We start from the raw sequence: 24,612 nt of genomic DNA on the forward strand, positions 1-24,612 counted from the left end.
TTTATGTTCAGATTGTGAATTTTCACAATCTGAGTCCCAGGGATTAGTTCACAAAGTAGGCCAGATAACTTAAGGGTTTGCTCAGTGACAAGTTTCCTCAGCCTTACGTGTATTCGATAGGTTTAAGGTAAATTGTTTTGTACCTCAGTTAAACTGCGAAATTCTCATTTTAGAAAATAACTTCAAGGAATAAGAGCAGTATTTCAAATTATATTATATAGTTATATAATTATAAATATTATATAGTTAAATACTATTATTATAAAATGTCCTTTAGCTCAGATATGTACCTTGGATTAAGTGTAATATGTTTTCTGGTTTAGCTGGGAAATTTTATATTTCCTTGGGACGGGGTGGGGACTACATTACCCATGATGCTTCGTGGTGGTGTACAGCAAACGAAAGGCGCACACAGGACGGGGCTGACGCTGTTGTGTTAAGAGAGGACGGGCGGCAATTCAAGCATGAATGGATTTAAATTAATGTAATTCAGTTCATCCAGCTCAAGCACGGATTTCCTTGGACGTGAGGCAAGGTGGCACAAGGTAATGTAAGCGGTAAATAAAATAGGCAGTTTTTTTTATTTATTTCAGGAAAACCTATGACATATTGATCCAGTTTATTTTATTTGTCGCCAAATTGTCTCAAAGACGTGGGCGCTTTTTATAAAATAAAACTTCAAGAAAGCAATAGAATGTGTTTTCTCTCTAACTTGGTGTCATTAAATGTTAGTATATGGCATGGAACGTATGGCAGATTGTATGAATATTGAACAGGACGTATACTACAGCGTTTCCTAGAAGGATGTAAGCATTTTATGTATTTTTTCTTAAGTGTCTTCTTAGAAAGATGGTAAGTATGGCTTTTAAATTGTCCATTCCACCTTAAATGGTGCAGCGCCTATGTCCCTGAGCCGGTGAAGGCTGCACCATTTAAGGCTGATCGCCGAACGTGGAATAAGACACTGGTAAACGGGGAAATTAGCCGCTAGCCTGCAGCTTATTGTCTTCTGTGAGCACTGAGGAGGGTGGTGGTGTATCGTTAGTGTTGATTTCTACAGAGGTCTGCGTTTATTATTCACTCACAAGTCGCTTTTCACGAGACACAGACTCGAGTTACCGGTCCAATCCAGAAATCCTAATTGGCTTAATATGGATGCTAGCGGCGCTAGTGGCGCGATGCTAGCGTTCAGTGATGGGCAGTATTCAATGAGGTATATGCCCAATGACTCGGCTCACCAGTAAGAGTCGACTCCGGCTCTATTAGACTCTTCATTTAGTATTGTAACATTTCCTTTCGGCCCAAAAAGGGGTGTTAGGAGATAAATAATGTATGCCTGTTTGTATCTCCAATACTTAAACAACCCAATACTTTTATATATGTAGCTTCTAATTAACTAACGAACACTGCACTGTTGTAAAATAACCAAGTCAATTTTGTATGTTGGTTATTTTAAATTAGATTAAAATAAAAAAGAGAAATATAGCAGTGTAAATGGATGCTGAAATGTATGTACAATTCTATATGTTACTCCGTACCATGGTAGGAATTACGCGTGGAGGGAATATTGGACCCTTCTCTCCAATCAAAGAAGTTAAACCTACAGTCCCGGGGAATGTGTGAAACATTCATAAATATTACAATGGGTTAATAATGTGATAATCGTTATCTACACACGGCGAACATTGCATAAAAATATATCAATAAAATATATTTAACTTAGCAATACTTTTGGTTTCAGTCTTCAACGCGAGTCGACACTTGATAGATCACCTAAAAGAGCCCATTCAAAGAGTCGAGTCTTTCGCCACTGACTTATTGCTGATTCAGTCGCAGCTGGAGAAAACAACAACGACGCTGCTGAAGATCATTTAAGCGTTTATAAATAAGTTATCAATTCATGAGGAGATTTTTCACTTCTCATGCTCGTCTGTTTAGCTGTTGTCTGAGAAAGTAAGAGAACAGATGCGCACAGGCCTTTTATATGAATCTTTAGGAAAATTCTGGCATTTTCGTCCTGCTCAAAAAAACGAATCAGTGCCTAAATGTCCAGGAGTTTTTGGTGTTTTTGTGGCGACTTGCCACCCTCCATCAGAACCGTGTAACCTCCACCAGAGCGGTCTAAACCCGGGAAGAGGAAGAATGAGGCCTGATTTAGAATTTTTCTGTGCATTATTTAAACTGAAAGTGCAAACTGACTCGAACTTCAAGAGTCGTTGTTCCTTAACCGGTTTGAACCGCCTCTGGATAATGAATAAATTAACCGCTCTCTCACCTCAGAGCTAACTGGATTCATAAGAGATTTAGTAAGCCAAATCTTCAAAATTAAAACTATAATTCTGAGGAAATTTTGGTCAATTTAAAAAGTTTAAAATCATGCCCTTAGCATCATACACATTCTCAATTTATATTTGTGATATTATGTGCAAAAATCATTCCTAATTCATTTTACACAGCTGTTTACCAACATTTTATTTTATCCCTTAGACTCAAACCTGCTAATAAACACTTCTCTTTCTACTAGTATATCCAGAATGCCTCTTTTCTGACAGGGAGCGCTGCAGTGTGCCCCAGTCAATAAACATTCTGTGCTGAAACACTCCTTATAACTCTCATATGAATGAGGGAAACTAAACTGCTGTAAGTTGAATCACACGGTCAAACTCTATGTTGAATAGGAGGGAAATGACCTGTTATAGGGGTCACTTGAGTTTATATTTGTGACATAGTTTGTGAATACAATTGTCAACCAGTTATTTTGTCTTTGTGCCTTACTAACTGTAGTTATCTTTCTCTTTTTCTCTGCTTTTTTCTTCTTGCACAAACACCCAACATTTTCTAAAATATTTTGTGCTACATTCCAGCTGTTTTTAAAAATGTGCACTGTAGTTTTGCGTTAAAGAGTGGAAACATATGTAGCTTAGTCCACTTGTAGGGAGGTTTCACTTCCTGTGCAGAACGGCATCTTAAGGGCCAAAGGCATTGCCAGCAGATTTTGAAGATTTAAACCGGAATGTTTAATCTGATCCATGAATACTCAATGAAAGCCATTTCTCAGACATATCCTCTATTTTTTCATTAGAATAACACTTTCCAACAGTATAGAGCACTTTACTGAGAGCACTTCTACCTCGGAAATAGCCGTCTCGTGTACAGTTCAGTATTGATACAGGGTAAAATTTGTCTCAACTATTTCACATTTCATTCTAAAGTGTAACACATTTTGGTGTTGAGACCTAATCGCCAGCTATTTCATACCTCTTCTGGAACTAGTTGACCCATTTGCCAAATGTTTCTCCCATAATAAAAAGTGTTAATCCCTTCAAGGCTAAAGCAATCTATCAGTAAAAAACAGACTAGCCTATCCAGACACCTCTCTCAGTCACTTTCAATGGAGTCTCTCCGGCACAGACACGTTTGTGCTTATACCATTAGCTGAGAGTAGACGGCTCATCCCAGTGGTCACTCTGGCAGAATCCCAGCAGCCCCGGGAAGCCATGGCATCTTCTGTGCGCTTCACAGTTACTCCCACCAAGGCAGAGGACATCCCTGGCCTGTCTGACACATCGCCGGACCTCAGCTCACGCTCCAATGTTCGGGTCCGCTTTGGATCTCGCGAGAGTGTCAACCGCAGTGAGCCACCCAGCGAAGTGTCTGGAGCCCTGACCACCACGGTGGGAGTGGACACGCCGGACCGCAGCCAGGCAGAACATGGTGAGTCACAGGAGACTGATAGTGTGGTATTGGGCTAATTTATCTAGTTAATTTAACTTGTTAAGTGGTGGAAGTCTTTGGTCTCTTTGGTTTTGGGCAAAGTCATTCATTCATTCATTGTCTGCAACTGCTTATGCAGTTCAGGGTCGCGGTGGGTCTGGAGCCCACCCGGAATTGGGCATAGTCAGTAATCACATGATGTGTTGATTGTCTTTACACTTAACACAACCCTAAACTAAATATGAATTTTCTACAACTGAAATAATACACAATTATTATCCATTTGTTCACATCCAGTCATTGGAAAGAAAGCGTTATATATTTTTCCAAGCTCAGTATTTCTCAGAACAGGTGTGATGCTCACAAACAAAAATACACCACGTCTTATCATATTACAGCGAGACTAATCCCAACTTCATTGTGATTACTAAGAACTCTGGGTTCAGCAGCCAGTTACAGAAGGTCATTCATGCCACATTCATGACTGAGCTGTAAAAGCTGCAGACATGGCATATTTGAACTGAAGTCAGTCACTTAGATTAGCAGTTCCTCATCAGGTTAAATGAATACCTCAAGCATAGAGCTGTATGTGTTGCCTGAACATGTTACAGCTGTGTAAAAACGATTACACATTTATAATTAACGAGGTGTCATAATGAGGCTGTAATTAAGGTAGTGTGAGTTTGTACATGTTTTTGGTCAGAAGAACTCTCTAGGCTAAAGGGGAGGGAGGGGTAATAGAGTCTGCATAATCTGGTCAAAAGTTCAGATGTTTAAAAGAACATTTATTGAATACAGTATGTTTAGACAATTGGGGAAAATGTTGTTGAATTTGTGTCCAGTTGGAAGTGCAGACATTTTCCATTTTTCAGTCTGATTAGACATAGCCAAGTGCTTGGAAGCTACAAATTATGTGTGGCACAGCTGGCTTTCAGACCTGAGTCCCAGCTGTGGGTCACGGATCTGTACTGTAAATATTTTTTTCTGCTGGGCTATTTTGAGAAAATTTGCCATTTTGCCTTTGTTCTCTGATAACGAATACATATGCAGTACATTCAGATACTGGATAATTTCCCTTTACCCTGCATTTAATCAATCATTCAGGAATATGTTTCACATCTGAAACATTGTTTTTATGTGTTATCTAATCGAATGAACATTGTGCAAATCTCATGCCCATTTGGTTAGATTAACAGTGTAACAGCAGCAGATAAGTGTGTCATGCAGTGTCAGCCACCACATTAACAAGTAAATGTGAGATTACTTAATGTGTCAGTGCTTAAAGTAAGTTTGTTTTAAGCACAGTTTGCGTAGTCTGTAGAATTATAGAGTTTGTAGCCGGCTTAGAATGTTTGAGTGTGGAAATGGTGTAAATCAGATATTTCACTGAACTGTTCTATCATCAGTAGTAAACTTTGTGCAGTGGCTGTAGTGGAGTAGCTTCTGTTATTTATCATTTCTCTAAAACTGCATCTTTCCAGTCTCTTCCCACTGCCGATGAAGTGTGTGAATGAAACAGTGTTTAGGAGGAGAGAGAGAGAGACAGAGAGAATTTCAGCCATTTCAGCACATCTTGTTTTATTGTGGTATTTTTAGTCATTTATGCAGTGTATGTAAAATTTGAAATGCCTTAGTGGACTCATTCAGCTGAGCTAGTGAATGTACCCTCACACACACACACACACACACCTGCAGAAGGACGTTATGTTTCATATTACAGGCTATTTTTGCTATGAAAAATTAATAGGCTAAAAAAGGATGTTTTAGATGCACATGGATTTTGGCAAGTGAGCTGAGGTGTGTTGTAATGTCACTGACACCTTGGATTTATTTGAAGGCTGGAAGTGTTAAAGCTACAGAAGGATGCACCAAAGTATAGTGGATTAATCAATGCTTGTTAGACATATGCCGCTTTCAAACATGCACGGTAATCCAGAAATGCTCTGGAGTTTACCTGTGTGAACACGACCGCCCGTGACATTCATCCCTGATATTACCCAGACTTTATCCTAGCAGTGCCCTAATAAAAACAGTGCATGTGAGAATGGTGCTGGAAATGTACCGGAGTTTTCCGTGCATGTGCACAGGTTCTGTTCCACGTTAAACCGTGTGTTTTGTTTCCCACTACGAGAACACGCTTCATGCAGAAAATTGTCTGCTGTGAGCTGCAGGTGTGAAAAACGACTCAGGAATATCCTGACCCAATACTCTCATGTGTGAAATAGTGCGGGGATCCCCTGTGTGATTTTAATTTGTTTTAACTGTTTTGACTAGGGCTGGACGACATTGCAAAACTTTATGTCACAATATATTTCTTAATTTTTGGTCGATGAGATATAATTCCAGGGCGGCACGGTGTCGCAGCAGGTGGTGTCGCAGTCACACAGCTCCAGGGGCCTGGAGGTTGTGGGTTAGATTCCAGCTCCGGGTGACTGTCTGTGAGGAGTTGGTGTGTTCTCCCCGTGTCCACGTGGGTTTCCTCCGGGTGCTCCGGTTTCCTCCCACAGTCCAAAACCACACGTTGCAGGTGGATTGGCGACTCGAAAGTGTCCGTAGGTGTGAGTGTGTGAGTGTGTGAGTGAATGTGTGTGTGTGTCTGTGTTGCCCTGTGAAGGACTGGCGTCCCCTCCAGGGTGTATTCCCGCCTTGCGCCCGATGATTCCAGGTAGACTCTGGACCCCCCGCGACCCTAAATTGGATAAGCGGTTACAGATAATGGATGGATGGATGGATGGAGATATAATTCCAATATCGACATGAATCGACTGAAAAACTTCCAAGAACAAACAGGAAACATGACGTCATCATCAAACATAAACCTGTTGGCTTTGTAAATATTAATATATTTATACAACATTTTAACTGAACTGATGACAGTGTCCTGTAATGAACATTAGCCAGTGACAGATGTTGTAAATAATGTATATTAAAATATTGCAGCTACCGAAGTAGTGTCTAGCCCTTGTTTTGACTGCCCATTAAACAAGTGAAAGTCTAATCCCCAAACTTTGAAAGGACACAATGTGAACATTTAAATCAATAGTTTTCTGTATCATTTTTCAGCGTAAAAGTGCTTGCTTGCAGGTTCACACACCAAGAGATGTAATTCATTTCCTCAAAGTTCTTTTGTGAAGTTACAAAGAGATTTGCATGTTCGTGTGTACACGTGACTGTCTGTACTGTTATGGGTGTGTTTGGTGTGGAAGTGTGAACGGAGGGAAGTGAGAGTAGGGCTTGTGACATGTTAGCTGAGGATTTTCAGACCCATAATGCTGAGGCTGGTGAAACAAGTGTCATGTCGAAGATGCTGTGGTAACAAATGTGGTTACTATCTACTTTTCGCATGCACACAGCCTGTAAGGCACGTTACAGATATCAGGTATAATTCAAATAGAGAGGTTTCCTCTTATTTATTTATTATTAAAACAGCTACACACGCAATATTGTATACAGCTCAGAAGTTATTGTGTTATTCTGGTGTCAGTGTCATGACCAAATGAAGAACTCAGATGAAAAGCAGATTTTCTACTTCAAACTACAAAGGAAATCCAAGAAATAAAGCTGTGCTTATGTTTTGTCAGTGGGTGGATGAGGGCAAACTGAATGTATGCCATGTTTTTCAATGGTGCAGGACATTTTATCAGGACATAAACACTCCTTGACATAGATGTAATTACATTACACTATTACACTGTTAAAGGCTAAGCACCACTTATTGGACCTCCATGAATATTCCACATTATTGTAGTTACTGACAGATATAAGTAAGAATTAAAATGAAAATAGCAGCTTAATTTGCTTTAAAACTGACAATTTTAATAAATTGACGGAAAAATCCGAGCTCGCTACGGAAATTCTCGAACGCGACGTCACTGGTGGACAACAGCTGAACAACGCCGCGGTAAAACACCGTTATGACTGACTGTTATGACAGTATCTAGCTAAATAACCAACATTATTCATGACAATAGCCTAGCAATAAGCTAAACTCAAATGTAGAGGTACCGTTATTCTTGTAAATGTGATCGAAGTCGAACTCGAATTCATCCGACACTATAAACCTCCGTAATGCAGCTACGTAGCCGAGTATAATCTGAGCCACCGAGTTTAGCGAGTCAAGCTAACGTTAACTAACACCAACTAAAACAGGCGAAGTGAGTGTCCTTACCCTGTTTACCTCCATGTTACAGAGGCTCTTCAACACCTTTCGTTGGTGTCCTTACATGCCCATATTGTTGGAAAAGCGCCAGTGAAATGAGCTACAGATAACGGAGTGAGCGGACGGTCCTTTCCAAAGTGCCCGTTTAAAGTGGACAAATTTAGTCCATTTTCTGGATATTTTGGGATCCTTGGGCCATTTGTTCACAGATGTCCCACTGTACATTGAATGATTGCAGCCAAAAACAACACACCTTTTCCTCATTTTGCATTAAATTAAGTGCAGCTTCTAGAGTTGTTGTCCACCATCTACGTCACAGGCAAGACGCCTATTAGAGTCTCCCAACACCGACGGTCTTTTAAACCTTATTTCTTCAATTAGTAAGAAATAACATGTTTTCTGACGATCAATAAACACAAGTTAGGAACTCAAACTCCACTGTATTTATTTGTTTGACACTTTCATAGAGCTGCTGCTTAGCCTTTAATGGCAAACAACTGCAGATTGCACTAGTCCCTGCTTTAAACTTTTCACTTGTAAACACCCGGAAAAAGCCAAAATGGAACATTATCACTGAGTTTACAATGAGAATTACCTCAGAATATTGTTACAAACAATTTAAAATCCCACTTACCCCCCTTTCTCTCCTTCTCGTTCATTTTCAGGTGATGTAAATGCCAAGATATCCAGCGTATATATAAATAACAGTCACGCTGTGGATGATGATGATTTCTATGACAGAAACCTGGCTTTGTTTGAGGTATGTTTACGACCACATTAATTATGCCAATGTCAGTGAAACTTTGACTGTTACAGGATTTATAATTTATGTGTAGCATAAATGTGTCTTTGCTTACTAATAAACAAATGCAACAGTGCTACATAAATGCCCACTCCAGATTGTTCATAAAGTCCATTTAGCAATTTAACAGAGTTCATTAATGCTGGATTATTGATGGGATCACTAGACAAAGTAATATGGAGCAAGCCTTTGCTTTCGTGGATTCAGAGTCAATTAAGTGAGAGCTGTCTTGGGAATGATGGCGCTGATCCACAGGAAATGCACTTAGCATGATATTCTGTCTGTTTTTATCCCACTTCAATTAATTGTAGATCAATATTATTCATTCTCTCTCTTTCTCCGTAGGAAGAGATGGACACTCGACCAAAGGTCTCCTCTCTTCTCTCTCGTCTGGCCAACTACACCAACCTCACACAGGGGGCCAGAGAGCATGAAGAAGCAGAGAGCATCGGAGAGAAACGCAAATCCAGCAAGGTGTGACACACACACACTGCACACTCAAAATTTTGTACACCGCTCACGTAAGCACGCAGATGCACCACAAGCTCGAAGCAGTGTGTTCACACTTACACTCCCACAGACTCTCACAAATGGATATTACATCATTCTCACACAAAAGTAAAAGTGGTGTGAACCGTTGTCATCAGTGAAAGCATTCAGATTTTGGACCTTGGATCTTGTAACTTCCAGTCACAGTTTTCAGCCTTTTCTCATTTTTATCTTTATTTTATACATATATAATACATTTTCTGACAAGTGACTCAGCATCTGTATCCTCTTCAGTGTCCTAGTAATATATTTAGCTTTCTTGAATAGCATCTGGGCCTAAGGGTATGCACTAACCCTGTAGACCCTTCTAGAGAATGGGTTAAAATGATTTGAAGAACTTTAACAAAGTTGTTGCATAAAAATATTTTAAGATAAGAAATAACACAGTATGAAAACAAAAACAGGAAGAGGGAGGTTTGGTTTCTTTTTTTTTTTTTTTAAAGAACTAATCTCTCAGATGAATCTCTCAGTTTATGCTGTTAACTGGTGGTTGCTGAATTTTTGTATTGTTTTTGTTGTGTTACTAGGTGGTTGTTATGGTGTCCGTAGTGTTTTGCCAGTTGGTTGTCATAGTGTTTTATGTGGTTGCTGGTGTATCCCATTTAACTGCTAGTGTGCTGTGGTATTTCTAAGGAGTTTGTAGGGGTTTTCTATGGTATTTCTGGAGGTTGCTAAGTGGTTGTGAGGGGGTTGTTGTAGTTATGTCCCTATGCACTATAACAATGGGACCCAAAATTGCACAGTGGCGCAGCAGGTAGTGTTGTAATCACACAGCTCCAGGGACCTGGAGGTTGTGGGTTCAAGTCCTGCTCCAGGTAACTATCTGTTTGGTGTGTTCTCCTTGTGTCCGCGTGGGTTTCCTCCGGGTGCTCTGGTTTCCTCCCACGGTCCAAAAACACACGTTGGTAGGTGGATTGGCGACTCAAAAGTGTCCATAGGTCTGAGTGTGTGAGTGAATGTGTAACATTGTATATTGTTATATATATTACTATATTAGGTCGATCAATATAGAAAACTATATTGTGATAACATAACATATGATAGCATTTTTGGCCATATCACCCAGCTCTAATTATTAGTGTTTTTGTCCTATTTGTTCTCCCTGTGTCTGCGTGGGTTTCCTCCGGGTGCTCCGGTTTATTCCCACAGTCCAAAAACACATGTTGGTAGGTGGATTGGCGACTCAAAAGTGTCCATAGGTCTGAGTGTGTGAGTGAATGTATGTGTGTGTCTGTGTTGCCCTGTGAAGTACTGGCGCCCCCTCCAGGGTGTGTTCCTGCCTTGCACCCAGTGATTCCAGGTAGTCTCCAGACCCACCGTGACTCTGAAAATAAGCGCTTCCAGACAATGAATGAATGAATGTAGATGCACTGAGCTACTGTTTGTTGGACTACATTCTCTCTCTTTGTCTGTGCTTTGTCCCATAGGCTCCTCAGATGGGCACATTCATGGGTGTGTATCTGCCATGTCTGCAGAATATCTTTGGCGTCATCCTCTTCCTCAGGCTCACCTGGGTTGTCGGCACTGCTGGAATTTTACAGGCACTGTGTATCGTCTTTATCTGTTGCTGCTGTGTAAGTTACACAAGCACACACATGAACACACACATGTACACATTCTCACACGCATTCAGCAATCATACTTATTTACTTCTTTCCGTGGCATGGCACATGTAACTGTTGGCAGCAGTCCTTCTGCATTCCACTGTATTCAAGGGAAAGTACAAAAGTCACTTATTAACTCACTAATCTTTCTCTCTCTCTCTCTCTCTCTCTCTCTCTCAGACAATGTTGACTGCTATCTCAATGAGTGCTATTGCCACAAATGGAGTGGTACCAGGTATGCCTCTGTCTCCCTGTTTCTTTGCCGTTTCCCTTGGTCCCTTAAATGATCAACAAGTAATTGTACATTCTTTGTAATTGAATGTAATAATAATAATTTTTGAAAATAAAAAGCTAGATACAGTTTTTGATACATTTAATGAATACACTGAAAGCCCAAAAGTTTGACTCTTTTGTATTTTCATAATTGTTTTGCTCTAATTCTGGACACATTGTAATTTTCCTGTTCAACTGAGTGTGAGAAACTGTGAATATAAATGAAACTTTTTCCCATTATTGAAATATATTTAAAGATTTTAGCTTAGTTGTCTTCTTATCGCACTTTTAGCATTTCTAACAGTATTGACAATAGTAGTGCATGCATCTAAATGCAATTGTAGTTGAAGTAGTCTAACTGTAGATATACTAATACTTCCTCTCTTTGTTTCATGTAGCGGGGGGCTCATATTTCATGATCTCACGTTCCTTGGGCCCTGAGTTTGGGGGTGCTGTGGGTTTGTGTTTTTATCTGGGCACTACCTTTGCTGGGTCCATGTACATCCTTGGAGCCATCGAGATCCTTCTGGTGTGGGAGCCCTTCTCATACATTATTTAAATGCCTCCTCTTCATGATTTAAATAACACCTTTCACACTCTTATGTAGTCTTTAGAATATTTAGAATAGTTAATTTCACCAATCTTCTATCAGTCTGATAATTACTTTATTGCATTTCTGTAGCCACCTTTTACAGTTTTACATGGCTAACATTGATGACATATGCATTCTTTTGTAGCCTTTGTTGTAAGTTTCTCAGTCTCATTAGAACGTATTTGAACGGTTCATTGAACCTGCCCCTACAGATTTCTCTCTATAGACTGCTACGTTCATTTGGGGTGAATTACATCCTTTTCTCTCTTACTCAGATGTATATAGCTCCAGGGGCCGCCATTTTTGTTGCCCCTCATCCCGAGGGTGATGCGGCAGCCTTGTTGAACAACATGCGCGTCTATGGCTCCATTTTCTTGCTGCTCATGTCACTTCTGGTCTTTGTGGGGGTCAAATACGTGAACAAGTTGGCGTCTGTGTTTCTGGCTTGTGTCATCATTTCTATCCTATCCATCTACACCGGTGCTCTGGTGTCTGCCTTCAAACCACCGCCTTTCCCGTGAGTGCCAGTAAAATAGCTTGATTTTAGCCCATTTTTAAGCACAGTCTGTCTTGGATTGATAAAAAACTATGTTTAACGCAGGCTTAATCAGCCCCAGTAGCCGTTCACAATAATGTAAATAATAGTTAATAATAAAGAACCTTGTTTTAAGAACCCACCGGGCTATAGAACTGAAATTGAATACTGGTTTGTAGTTTAGGCTTTAATATTGCTAGATATGTTATTGAGAATTGATTATTGAGATTCTGATTCTGATTCTGAGAAGTTTTAACTTTTTTTCCACTTGCAAATTAGCTTTACCCTTATCACACAATGCATTTGACAACTCAAAATACTTGAAGGAGATCTCTTAACTGCCAGTCCTGTAATGTCAGCTGATACATACCGGTACTGACTAGCTGTGTGATGAGCGATTAATGTAGAGGGAGAGCCTTTGAAGAAAATTAGTTAATGATTTTTATTAAACAAGAACGATTCTTAATTGACTTTATGAGGAATTTGACCAATCTATCTCCTGCCTCTCCTCAGTGTGTGTATGCTGGGGAACCGGAGCCTCTCCCGCCATGAGCTCCATGACAATCATTGTGCCAAGACAATTCTGGAGCAGCAGGGTTCTTTAGCGCAAGAAGAATCTAAAATTAACATCACCACAGGCTTCAACAGCACAGATACCCCTTCTGTTCCAGTAGTGTTGGTAGAGAAGACAACGGCGTTATGGACACGTTTCTGTAATTCTTCAGAACTGAACGCTGTGTGTGACGAGTATTTTGTTCACAACAATGTCACACAGATCAAGGGGATACCAGGACTCGCAAGTGGGGTTATTACAGGTATTTTTTCACTGGCTGAAGGATGTATTGTATTTGATAGTGGAGTTATAGACAGTTAAGGATGGTCAGAAATATTAAGAAATAAGAATGTAGCTATATCCTTTTGTTTCCATGTTTGATCAACATGGGCCAGTCAGTCATTATAGATTTATTTAAAAAGGCAAAATGATGATTGGTTTAATCTTCTGTTGATTTAACGTTTGTTGATAATGTCGAACTGTTCATTAATTTTTAGTGATAGCCCAACTATGGATGTGTCCGTTCAAATGCCTGATCTCTGTTCTCTCCCTCCAGAGAATATTTGGAGTTCCTACCTCAGTAAAGGGGACTTTCTGGAGAGAAAATCTGACTCCACCCCAAACCCCAGCACCCAACACCACCTTCCGTACGTCTTTGCTGATATCACCACATCCTTCACGCTGCTGGTGGGAATATTCTTCCCTTCTGTCACAGGTGCTCATTCACAGATGCTGTTGTTGAAAATGTACACTCACTGGCCACTTAATTAGAAACGTTTACCTCCACCTTGCTGTTGTACATTTAGAGACAGCCATCTTTCAAAATCTGCAGGTTTTGTGTTGTGTCTTGTAGTCTTTCTCCAGTGGTCAGCATCTGTCCAGAGAGAGGAGTTTTGTTGAGTATTTGGAGTGGTGGACTACAGTCTCCTTAGCAGGGACACTGTGTGTGAACGCTCCAGAAACAGTGCCCATCTGTCATTGTACTGAAAAAGAACCATCACCAAAAGATTGAATATTTAATCATTTAAATAGAAGTTATATGCCAAGTTGGGCTGCAGTATGTAAATGTACACCTGTGTGGGGGACATATAAGCTCTATTTGGTGAAAGATTGCAGTTTCTAATAAACGGGTATAAATGTATAATAAAAGATTATTTGAACATTTTTCTGCTAACTTCTGTTTATCTTTTAAAGGTATCATGGCGGGCTCTAATCGGTCAGGGGATCTGAAGGATGCTCAGCGGTCTATTCCTATTGGGACCATTTTTGCCATTCTGACCACATCACTTGTCTGTATCCTTTTATACTCACAAACTGGAATGAGATGTGCAATTATTTGTCATTGTGCAACGTACAACGAAATGTGTTATCCGCATTTAACCCACCTGTGTCAGTGAACACACACACACTAGTGCACTAGGGTTAAACACACACCAGTTGTGGGTTCAGTGCCTTGCTCAAGGGCACCTCATTCGTGGATTGAGGGAGGAGGACAGTGCTGTCCTTCACTCCCAATCTATTTTCGGTCGTGGGAATCGAACCAGTGATCTTTCAGTCCTAAGCCCTCTTCTTTAACCATTAGGCCACAGCTGCCCGTGTATAAACAGGCCCATATTAGTTGTAAATATAGAAACTTAATTCTTATTTGATCACAGTCTGTCATATAGTTGTGGGCAGCATGTTGGCACAACAGGTCGTGTAATTGGCACTCAGCTCCAAGGCCTTGGGATTGTGGGTTAAAGTTCCACCTCAGGTCACTTTGAGGAGTGTGGTTTTTTCTCCCTGTTTCAGTGTGGGGTTCATGTGGTTGGTCCAGCTTCTTCCAAGAGTCCAAAAACACATGTTGTCAGATGAACTGGCTGTGTACGTTTCAGTAGATGTTAGTGTGTGCATGATCGTGTCCCCCTGTAACAGAGTGGCTCCCTGTGTGTTTGCACAAAATGACCTTATTTGACATTATCTGTAACCCTTATCCAGTTCAGGGTCGTGGTGGGTCCAGAGTCTACCTGGAATCATTGGACGCAATGCGGGAATACACCCTGGAGGGGGCGCCAGTGCCCCCTTCAAGGGGCAACACACACACTCAGACACTTTTGAGTCGCCAATCCACCTACCAACGTGTGTTTTTGGACTTTGGGAGGAAACCGGAGCACCCGGAGGAAACCCACACGGACACGGGGAGAACACACCACCAGCTCCCTGGAGCTGTGTGACTGCGACACTACCTGCTGCACCACCGTGCCGCCTATGAATGTAGATGTTATGTAATTTAAATATCACTGCAACATGACTATGTCTAGACTACCAAGGATAAAGTCCAGATGGGTTGGCAAAATAAAATGTTCCAAATCTTGCATATACAGCATCTGTTTGGCCTGGTGTGTCACCCTGGTCTTTCTCTATGCTTCCCTCCTGTATGCATAATCTTCAACAGTTTGTGTGAGATTTTTCTGAGACTGAATATCAGATCTGAGCTGTGTTGTGCTGTTTGGAGCCTGTGTGGAAGGAGTGCTGCTGAGAGACAAGTTAGTTTAATATTCATTTTTCAGATGTGAAACATTTTGGAATAGGTTTGTGACACTCACTCAGTTAACAAATCCCTTGCTTCCAAGAGCTTGATAATCAGCTGATTCAGATGGTGATTCGGCACTTCACATCATTAACACTGTGTGTTTTCTCGTTTTGCACTCATTCAGGTTTCTTGCTTTCCTCCTGCAGGTTTGGAGACTCTGTAAATGGGAATTTGGTTGTAGGCACACTCTCATGGCCCTCTCCCTGGGTCATTGTGATTGGTTCTTTCTTCTCTACTTGTGGAGCTGGCCTCCAGTCACTGACTGGTGCTCCGAGACTCCTGCAGGCCATCGCTAAAGACAACATCATTCCCTTCTTGAGAGTAAGACATACACATAAACATGTCTGGCATTTCTTTAGTGTGAGAACTTTGGCCAAAGTACTGCAAATTACATGATTATATCTTTTCATTTCTGTGCAAATCTATTTGTATGACAACAAGGCAGTCCAAGAAAAGATTGATCAGATAAAAAAGGGAACACAGTGTTAAGACTCTGGCTAAAGGGAAAAAAAAATATTCTTATTATATGTACTTATTCCCGTTTTGTATTGTAAGGATCACGGGGCGGACTTAGAGGCAGACGCAAACGCAATAACACAAACTTTATTAGAACGACAAGAAATAACAAAACAGGGATATGGACAGAAAGACAATACATATGGAAATAAACTGAGTCCTAGACTAAAGAGACTGATACTGACTAAACCTGGACTGAAATAAGTAAACAGACAGAACTGAACAGAGAGCTAAACAGAGAGAGCTAAACAGACTAAACTAGAACACAGAGCTAAACAGGACAAACAGACTAGAGTGTTAAACAGAGCACAGAAAATGAAACAGACGAGACAAACAGACCAGTGAAAGTGGAGCGAGGAACAGCAGAGACAAAACAACTTGTGAGCATAATGAAAGATGGAATGTCCAACAAAACAGGAAGTAACACAAAGGAGCCTAAATAGACGACACTGACAAGGGACACCTGGGATAGATAACGAGGGGGCAGGATTACAAAGGAAGCACAACGAGAGGGTGGAGCTAAGGCGGGACAAGGGCGGAGAGAGGAACAACAACAAACAGAGCCATGTGCTACATGAACACATGGTGGGGAAAACAGAGAGGACAGGATGTGATTTGGTAATTTTTTTAAACAAATATGTCAAAGTACCTAAAATATATTTTTATTGGTGTTTTGTTTTTGGCCTTTGATAAATGTAAGTATTTTTAAACTTCTGTAAATATTATATAATGTTTTCATGTGCAGCATTTAATCTCTCCATAGATCTTTCAAAGTGTTTTTCACTGAAAATGTATATTATTCCCTCTATATGTGTTTTAGAATTGTGGCACTGTTTGTGTTCTCTGTAGGTGTTCGGTCATGGCAAGGCTAATGGTGAACCTACATGGGCTCTACTGCTGACAACCATCATTGCTGAGCTGGGCATTCTCATTGCCTCCCTGGACCTGGTTGCCCCTATTCTCTCCATGTATGTGAAATATATTTTGCATATTAAACCTGCAGAGGGCTCTTGATAGGTGTAAAATTTGCCTGTGCTGTTTATACTTATCAAAACACTCTACTGGACATATGGAGCTCCCTATCACATAATTTGTTAAAGCTCCGATTTGCATATTTCCACAATGGATTAAGAAATGACACTGTATAATCCTAATGTGTGTTTATATATATCTCCCCATCCCCCCTCCAGGTTTTTTTTGATGTGTTATTTGTTTGTGAACTTGGCCTGCGCCCTTCAGACACTTCTGAGAACCCCCAACTGGAGACCCCGGTTCTCCTACTACCATTGGTATTCATACACACATTCTATGTTGCTTGCCTTATGAAGTACAAACATGACATTTTAGTTGGTATTTATTCATGCCACCCTCTTTCTCCCTTAGGACCCTGTCGTTTTTGGGGATGATTATTTGCCTGGCTTTGATGTTCATTTCGTCGTGGTACTACGCAATCGTCGCCATGGCAATCGCCGGCATGATTTATAAGTATATAGAGTATCATGGGTACGTTTCCATGGATACCTGACTCCTGTACTTTCGCTCGTGTTTGTGGAATTTGTTGTTGGTGGGGATAATGCAAAGGGACACGTTATGTTAGAAGTATTGGATTTTACATTGTTATATATTGATAATTTTGTGTGTGTGTGTTTGTGTGTTACAGAGCAGAGAAGGAGTGGGGAGATGGCATTAGAGGTCTTTCTCTCAGCGCAGCTCGATATGCCTTGCTCAGACTGGAGGAGGGCCCTCCACACACCAAGAACTGGAGGTACACAGACCCTTGTGCACACCAGCTTTTTTCTGGGCTCAGTTGAAGAGGTTGTCAAATTAAATAGAAAATGCCCCTTTTGAAGATATAAGACACAGCTGCAAAAATGCTGCAAATGCAAAAAAAAAACTGACCAGCCACTCTCATCAAGTGCCAAGATATACTTCACTTAATACTGTGGTTCCCAAAGTGGGGGGGCGCATAGAGCTATTGTGTGGAGGGAAGGGGTGTGTTTGAGCACATGTTTAAGCGCAGCTAGCAAAATATTCACAGGTTTGTGGGCGCTAAACATGCAGCAGATGATGAGTGTCTCAAGCCACAACAGCAGAAAAAGTTTGGGAACCACTGACTTAATTTACTGAAGTAGCAACTGGTCAAACTCCAACCATACCTGCTTATAATGACTTGAGTAAAATCAAATTAAAATAATGCACAGTTCTCAAGGAATGTTAGGGCTCCACAATACTGAGCACTCACTGTATCTTTTGCCTCGTGTGTATTTAGGCCTCAGCTGCTGGTCTTGCTGAAGCTGGACGAGGATGCTCATGTCAAGTCGCCTCGCCTGCTGACATTTGCTTCTCAGTTGAAGGCAGGGAAGGGGTTAACTATCGTGGGTACGGTCCTCTCTGGAAACTTCCTTCACACCTATGGGGAGTCCCTCGCTGCTGAGCAGGTCTGCTGACTTCAATCTGTCTGTGTTTCTGTCTTTTTGGTTTGTCATCTGAGGTTTTTAAAGTCATAGTGAACTAAAGCTTTATCCACAAGGTTTATTACTTAGTTATTATTCTCAAAACTTTAGTGAATAAGTTCAGTGGTCATGGGAGTGAGGTACTGACATTCATTCCCACATTCACATATTGATCACTTGTATTTGAAGGGTAGATCTTATAATAATCCTATAATTTTTATAAGTTTAGTTATTGAGATGATATTCTTACTCTTTTAAACTTTGTAGAATGGACAGTCTAATGCTTTATATATATAATATATGGCCGTTCTCTTTCCTCCTTCTCTTTTCAGACCCTAAAACACCTGATGGAGAAGGAGCGAGTGAAAGGTTTTGTCCAGTGTATTGTGGCCCAAAAGCCTCGTGAGGGCATTAGTCACATGATTCAGTCCAGTGGCCTGGGCGGCATGCGTCCTAACACTGTGGTGATGGGCTGGCCACACGCTTGGAGACAGAGTGAAGACCCCCAGAGCTGGAAGACATTTATCAGTGAGTGAGAGAGATGAGAGAGTGCAGGACTAGCTTTGAAATTATACTTCAAATCACCTTAAAGCAGCAACTTTCTAAACATAGTTTATCAGCCAGGACAGGTTTAGTGCTGACGTTTGCTTCTAGAGTTTTGCAGTAGAGCTACAAGACTAACGTTGTAGACATCATCATCATCACGTACTTGTCTCTAACCATGCTGTGTTATTAAATGACACAAAGAAATCTTTGTATTCAGGGAAGGTATCGATTGTTTATAAATGATGAAACGGTACGTCTCTTTTTTATATGCAATACATTCCCTCTGTTGTTCAGACACGGTGCGTGTGACCACAGCGGCTCACCTCGCTCTGCTGGTGCCGAAGAACATCTCTCTCTTCCCAACCAACAGTGAACCCTGCACGGAAGGATATATCGATGTGTGGTGGATTGTACATGACGGAGGCATGCTGATGCTCCTGCCCTTTCTACTGCGACAACACAAAGTATGAGAAAGAGAAAGCGCTATAAGCTTACAGACTTGTGCATAGCTTATTCCACAATGTAATTTGATTGTGTGCTTATGGTAGGTTTGGAGGAAATGTTCGATGCGTATCTTCACTGTGGCTCAGATGGAGGATAACTCCATTCAGATGAAGAAGGATCTGGCCACTTTTCTCTATCACCTGCGCATAGAAGCCGAAGTGGAGGTGGTGGAGATGGTATGATGTTTATTGGTGCTTATTAACATCTAGTTTTAAAATGTTTTGATATTGTATAAATAATTTGTAATTAATTTATTCACTGCTTCATCCGTTAGCGGTGATATTTTTATACTCCAGTCTATTCTAAACAGAGATCTCATACACCGGTCAGTTTCTCTTTAGGTTTAAAGAAGGGTTTAATGCATTTACTTATCGCCTTGGTTTTCAGCACAACAGTGATATCAGTGCATATACATATGAAAGAACCCTGATGATGGAACAGCGGTCACAGATGCTCCGGCAGATGCGTCTCTCCAAATCTGACCGAGAGAGAGAGGTATGATTTGTGTCTGTGTGTGTTTGTAGAAATCACTGGTTCGAGTCAGGGATCCATCCATTTTATAGATTTGAGCTGCGTGTTTGATACTTGCTGTTTTTTGACTGTGTTTGACTTGACTTTTTTAATATGAGCTCTGTCTTAAGCGAGTTCGGTGGAGTTTTGATGATGTAAGTTCTTCATTTACTTCAGCAGTTATTGACTAGTTACATCCCAGTATAATAGTTTTCCTGTCATTTAGACGAGCGTGTGTGTCTGTGTGTGTGCTATTATTGTAAGTAGTTAGTGTGTGGCTGTATGAAGTGTTACTGTCTCTCAGCATGTTGAAAATAACAATCAAGAGTAGATAACACCACTGCCCTCAACACAGCACTCTAGGGTTCACTTCCCATCTCAGGCAGGAGAACCATGCTATGCCAATAAGATTACTTGAGCAAGAATCCCTACATCTGTAATAAGAGCGTCAAACAAATTAATATTAAATTGTGGTCTAATGATGGGTTTCCCCAAACGTAACCGGCTAACTGTGTGTATGTTTGTCCACACGTAAATGACCCCTCCCAACAGGCACAGCTGGTGAAGGACAGGAACTCCATGCTGCGCCTGACCAGCATTGGCTCCGATGACGATGATGATACCGATGGTGGAGGTGGGACTGAGAAAGTGGGTGGAGCTTCAGACCACCGGCGCGTCCACATGACCTGGACTAAAGACAAGGCTCTTGAACTCCGCGCACAAGCACACATACCGTCGGGCTGCAGCACCCCTGAGGGCTTTAGGGACATGCTCAGCATCCGGCCGTGAGTTAGCCACTCACTCGCTCGTTTTTATACCTCGACAGGACATGGGTTCATATTTATATATTAAACTTCAATTAAATTACCTATATACTTATATGTAAAAGGCATTTACTAAGTGTGATCTTAACCCTTCGTACATTTACACCACACCATGTCTCACACATGTTTACACTTTTCTGCAGGGACTAACCCCAACATCCATCCATCCATTATCTGTAACCGCTTATCCAATTTAGGGTCGCGGGGGGTCCAGAGCCTACCTGGAATCATCGGGCGCAAGGCGGGAATACACCCTGGAGGGGACGCCAGTCCTTCACAGGGCAACACAGACACACACACATTCACTCACACCTACGGACACTTTCGAGTCGCCAATCCACCTGCAACGTGTGTTTTTGGACTGTGGGAGGAAACCGGAGCACCCGGAGGAAACCCACGCGGACACGGGGAGAACACCTAACCCCAACATGTGGAGCCTAAATGCACTAAACTTCCCCACACCCTCACTGCTAGTATTTTAGACTACCTTCTTGTTGTAACACCATGTTTCACACATCTTTACGCTTTTCTGCAGGGATCATTCCAATGTTCGGCGCATGCACACTGCGGTCAAACTCAATGAAGTCATCGTAAACAAATCCCACGATGCTCGTCTAGTTCTGCTCAACATGCCAGGACCTCCTAAGAACGCAGAAGGGGATGAAAACTGTATCCTTTCTCTTACAGCTTCTGCATTACCCTTTAGATGTGTGGAGTTAGGTTTGTAGAATACGCAGTTATATAACAAAGCTATACAAAGAAAATCATGGATTCCATTGACAGAAGGTTTTGTTCCTTCTCCTGTGAAGTTACTATTATAGAGATGTTGTTTTAGAGCAGTGATAATTAATCACACTATTTTTGTTATTATTATAATTAAGCTTTGTCAAGTCAGTCCTCTCTGCTGGCAACCAATAAGATTAGTGTTTCTCCAGAATTGACCTATCTACGTTGTTGATGATTTTGTCTTTTCTTTCCACAAAATGAAATTCAGATCTATTGTTTATTTTGAAAATCTGTACTCAGTATGGCTTTTCTGATGATCCTTGACTGTAACGCAGATATGGAATTCCTGGAGGTTCTGACTGAGGGCCTGGAGCGTGTCCTATTGGTCAGGGGAGGAGGAAGTGAGGTCATCACCATCTATTCTTGATTGCCAGTGTAAATAATTCAGCTGCACAGCAGCCGCGAATTGCACGCAAGAGGATACAAAGGGAAGCATGATGTTGTGGGAGATGTGGGGTTTGTCACAAAGAAGTTAATGATTTTAGTCATTGGCTGTAACTGAAAAAAGAAATGCTCCGCCTACTTCATGAAACCCCTCCCACTGTCAGCTAATTTTACATCAGCCTGTGTTCACCAACACCACTCAAGATTTATCAGCAGCTGTCACTTACTAATGATCAGTGTTCGAATGATGAGACTCTATGAGCTGTAAGTGTGTGTATTTTTCTGTGTGTGCCATCGTCTGTAGTTGTGGAGTTGAGGAGCACCAGGACAGACCAAATGATTAGAAACAATGCAGACAAAACGTACACACATTTATCACCAAGTGGGACAGAGAGCGGGTTCCATGGACTGACTCAGGGTTTGTTCTGGTTGAGGCTGGAACTTGAATAAGGGTGTGTGTGACATTGTTAGAGCTAGCCATTTATATGTAAAACATCCAGGATTGACTGATGGATCATTGCTGGTTGAGAGTTGATTTCAGCATACATCCATATCATTTGTTTTGTACTTAGTTCATGTGTGTCCTGCATGGAAGGTTTTCAGAATGCGGTTCTATGGAAACAAAAGGTTCGTAGCAATATGAAGCTGGCATCGTTGCACATTCAACCACTCTTTTTAGAGAACAATATTTTCAGCATGCCATTTTAGTGTTGTTCAGATAAACATGGTCTAGGCTGACAGCATGCTTGCATGTTTGTGTGTGAGAGAGGGAGCTGAGAGGCTTTTGCATAGGTTCATTTAAGGAATAATCCAGCATTTTTAAATGGAATCATTAGTGTCTGTAACACAGTGAAATTTACCAGGTGCCATAGCTTCAGCAACTTTCCATTGGCTTCTATTACAAAGTGTGGCATAAATCGAGTGCTGTGAAGGGATGCACTGAGTTAAGAATTATTAGCCAATATATACTTTTTTATTTTGCAAATATATATTTGTTTGTGGGCGGCATGGTGGTGCAACTGGTAGTAGTGTTGATTCCATACTCCAGGGACTTTGGGTTGTGCATTCCAGCTTGGGTAACTGTCTGTGAGGAGTTGTCCCTGAGTCTGCGTGTCTAAAAACACATGTTTGTAGGCGGATTGGCTGTGCGTAACCGTCCACAATCATATGTGTATGGGAGTGAAATCATCCCCAGATGTGAGTGACTGGGAGAGTGGGTGATGGACTGAAAATTAATCTGATTTCTTGACCCTGTGTTTTAAAAGCCGTACCATCAACTACTTGTTTGGAATATCAGTATTATCATAATTAATAATATCATAATTTTATTCCAAAATCATTCTGCATCCCTCAATTTCTATTAATGTCTAAATACAAGGAAACTTAAAATTATTCTCTGTGGTAATCGACTGTATACTGCAGATGTTGCAGATAAAAGTCCGGTTGAAAAATGTTGGCCAATTCCTGTAAGTATCCCATTGCTACAATGTGCGCTTTACTATATTTTTTTATTTTATTTTATTGTTGCAAGCAACCACTAGGTGCTGTCAGCCTTTGCACTGTAATTCCTCCGCTCCTTTAATGATTGTATCGTAGACCCTGCTCTTTTGTGTGTGGATGGGCGAGAGTTGGTGTATGCGCTTGCGTGCTTTACAAATACATTGGCAGCAAAAGAGATTTTTGTTTTTACTCAAAACACTTGTCCTGTCTTTTATTTTAATAACGTGCAGAGACGTGTCGACCACAAATCTTTGCTTGTGCATATATGCAGAAGGCCTAGGTTTTATGTTTTCGTTTTTTATTACGTTAATATTTGAAAACACAGATGACTCTGAAGTCAGAACAAACTGGAAATAAACTGATTTTGGAAAGAAACCACATTATTGCCTTGGTGTGCCTTCTTACCCTAACATTGTACCATAGTCCATAGCTTGTAGATTTAATGGTGATTTATTTTAGAGCTATTTTTATTACTACAGTTACAGTTGCGTTGCAAATTTTCATTGTAAACTGTTAATATCTTTTTAATAATACAGTTACTATACATTGTATTTTGTAATTAAACTAATTCCCTTTGTAAATAAATAGTTTTGAAAGGTAAAACACCTCACAAACTGTTCCCTTGCTAAATAATTTTTAAGTGTTGAATCAATGGTTAGTAAATATACTGTACCTTTTTTGAGAAGTACAAATAAATTTAAATTTAGAGGGTTATTAGCGAACAGTTTCCTTGTGAATCTTTTAAAAACACTTTAAGCTAACCCCAACATGGGGAGACTAAATGCACTTTTGAAATACAAGTATATGGCTAGTTAAACACTATTTTTAATTGTTTAAAAACATGATGTTTCCCCACACTTTCACTGTTAGTATTTTAAACTGTCTTCTTCTTGTAACTAGACAACTTTAAGGAGAAAGTCTGTTAAAAAGTATGATTTTCTTTACTCTTAATGAACTCTTAGTTATAGAATTTAGATATACTCTTAACTCTGGTTTTAGTACTAATATAAGTTTTGAAAAGCGATACCAGACGCCTGTGTTTTCTTTTTTCTTCACTCGTCATTTCCTCTGTTTAACTCTCGCCGGTGCCATGTTCAGAGCGTTTAAGTGCTCTTCGATTCCAAACACTTAAGAGCCGACTCCAATTCTGAATCCAAGTTACATGAATCTGATTCTACGAATCGGCTCCATGCTACTCGATTCCAAAAACCATCACCAAGTAAAGTCTGTTTCCTG

The 24,612-nt window shown here is 40.7% G+C and overlaps 1 protein-coding gene across 1 annotated transcript; it reads left to right on the forward strand.

Annotated features, from left to right (window-relative positions):
- The first annotated feature begins 406 nt into the window (after positions 1-406).
- Positions 407-23,864, forward strand: LOC136674482 (solute carrier family 12 member 6-like). Its single transcript, XM_066650488.1, has 25 exons — positions 407-545; positions 2,865-3,714; positions 8,539-8,633; positions 9,021-9,149; positions 10,652-10,798; positions 11,009-11,063; positions 11,500-11,630; positions 11,969-12,210; positions 12,742-13,043; positions 13,338-13,496; positions 13,976-14,074; positions 15,249-15,306; positions 15,500-15,674; positions 16,719-16,837; positions 17,060-17,158; positions 17,253-17,372; positions 17,530-17,634; positions 18,139-18,307; positions 18,655-18,850; positions 19,163-19,332; positions 19,417-19,548; positions 19,760-19,867; positions 20,435-20,667; positions 21,242-21,375; positions 21,768-23,864. The coding sequence occupies exons 2-25, from the start codon at positions 3,498-3,500 to the stop codon at positions 21,857-21,859; spliced, it is 3,486 nt and encodes a 1,161-aa protein (XP_066506585.1). The 5' UTR covers positions 407-545; positions 2,865-3,497; the 3' UTR covers positions 21,860-23,864.
- The last annotated feature ends 748 nt before the right edge of the window (positions 23,865-24,612 follow it).

This window comes from Hoplias malabaricus, chromosome 2 (genome assembly GCF_029633855.1).
Source record: "Hoplias malabaricus isolate fHopMal1 chromosome 2, fHopMal1.hap1, whole genome shotgun sequence".
NCBI classification, from domain to species: domain Eukaryota; kingdom Metazoa; phylum Chordata; class Actinopteri; order Characiformes; family Erythrinidae; genus Hoplias; species Hoplias malabaricus.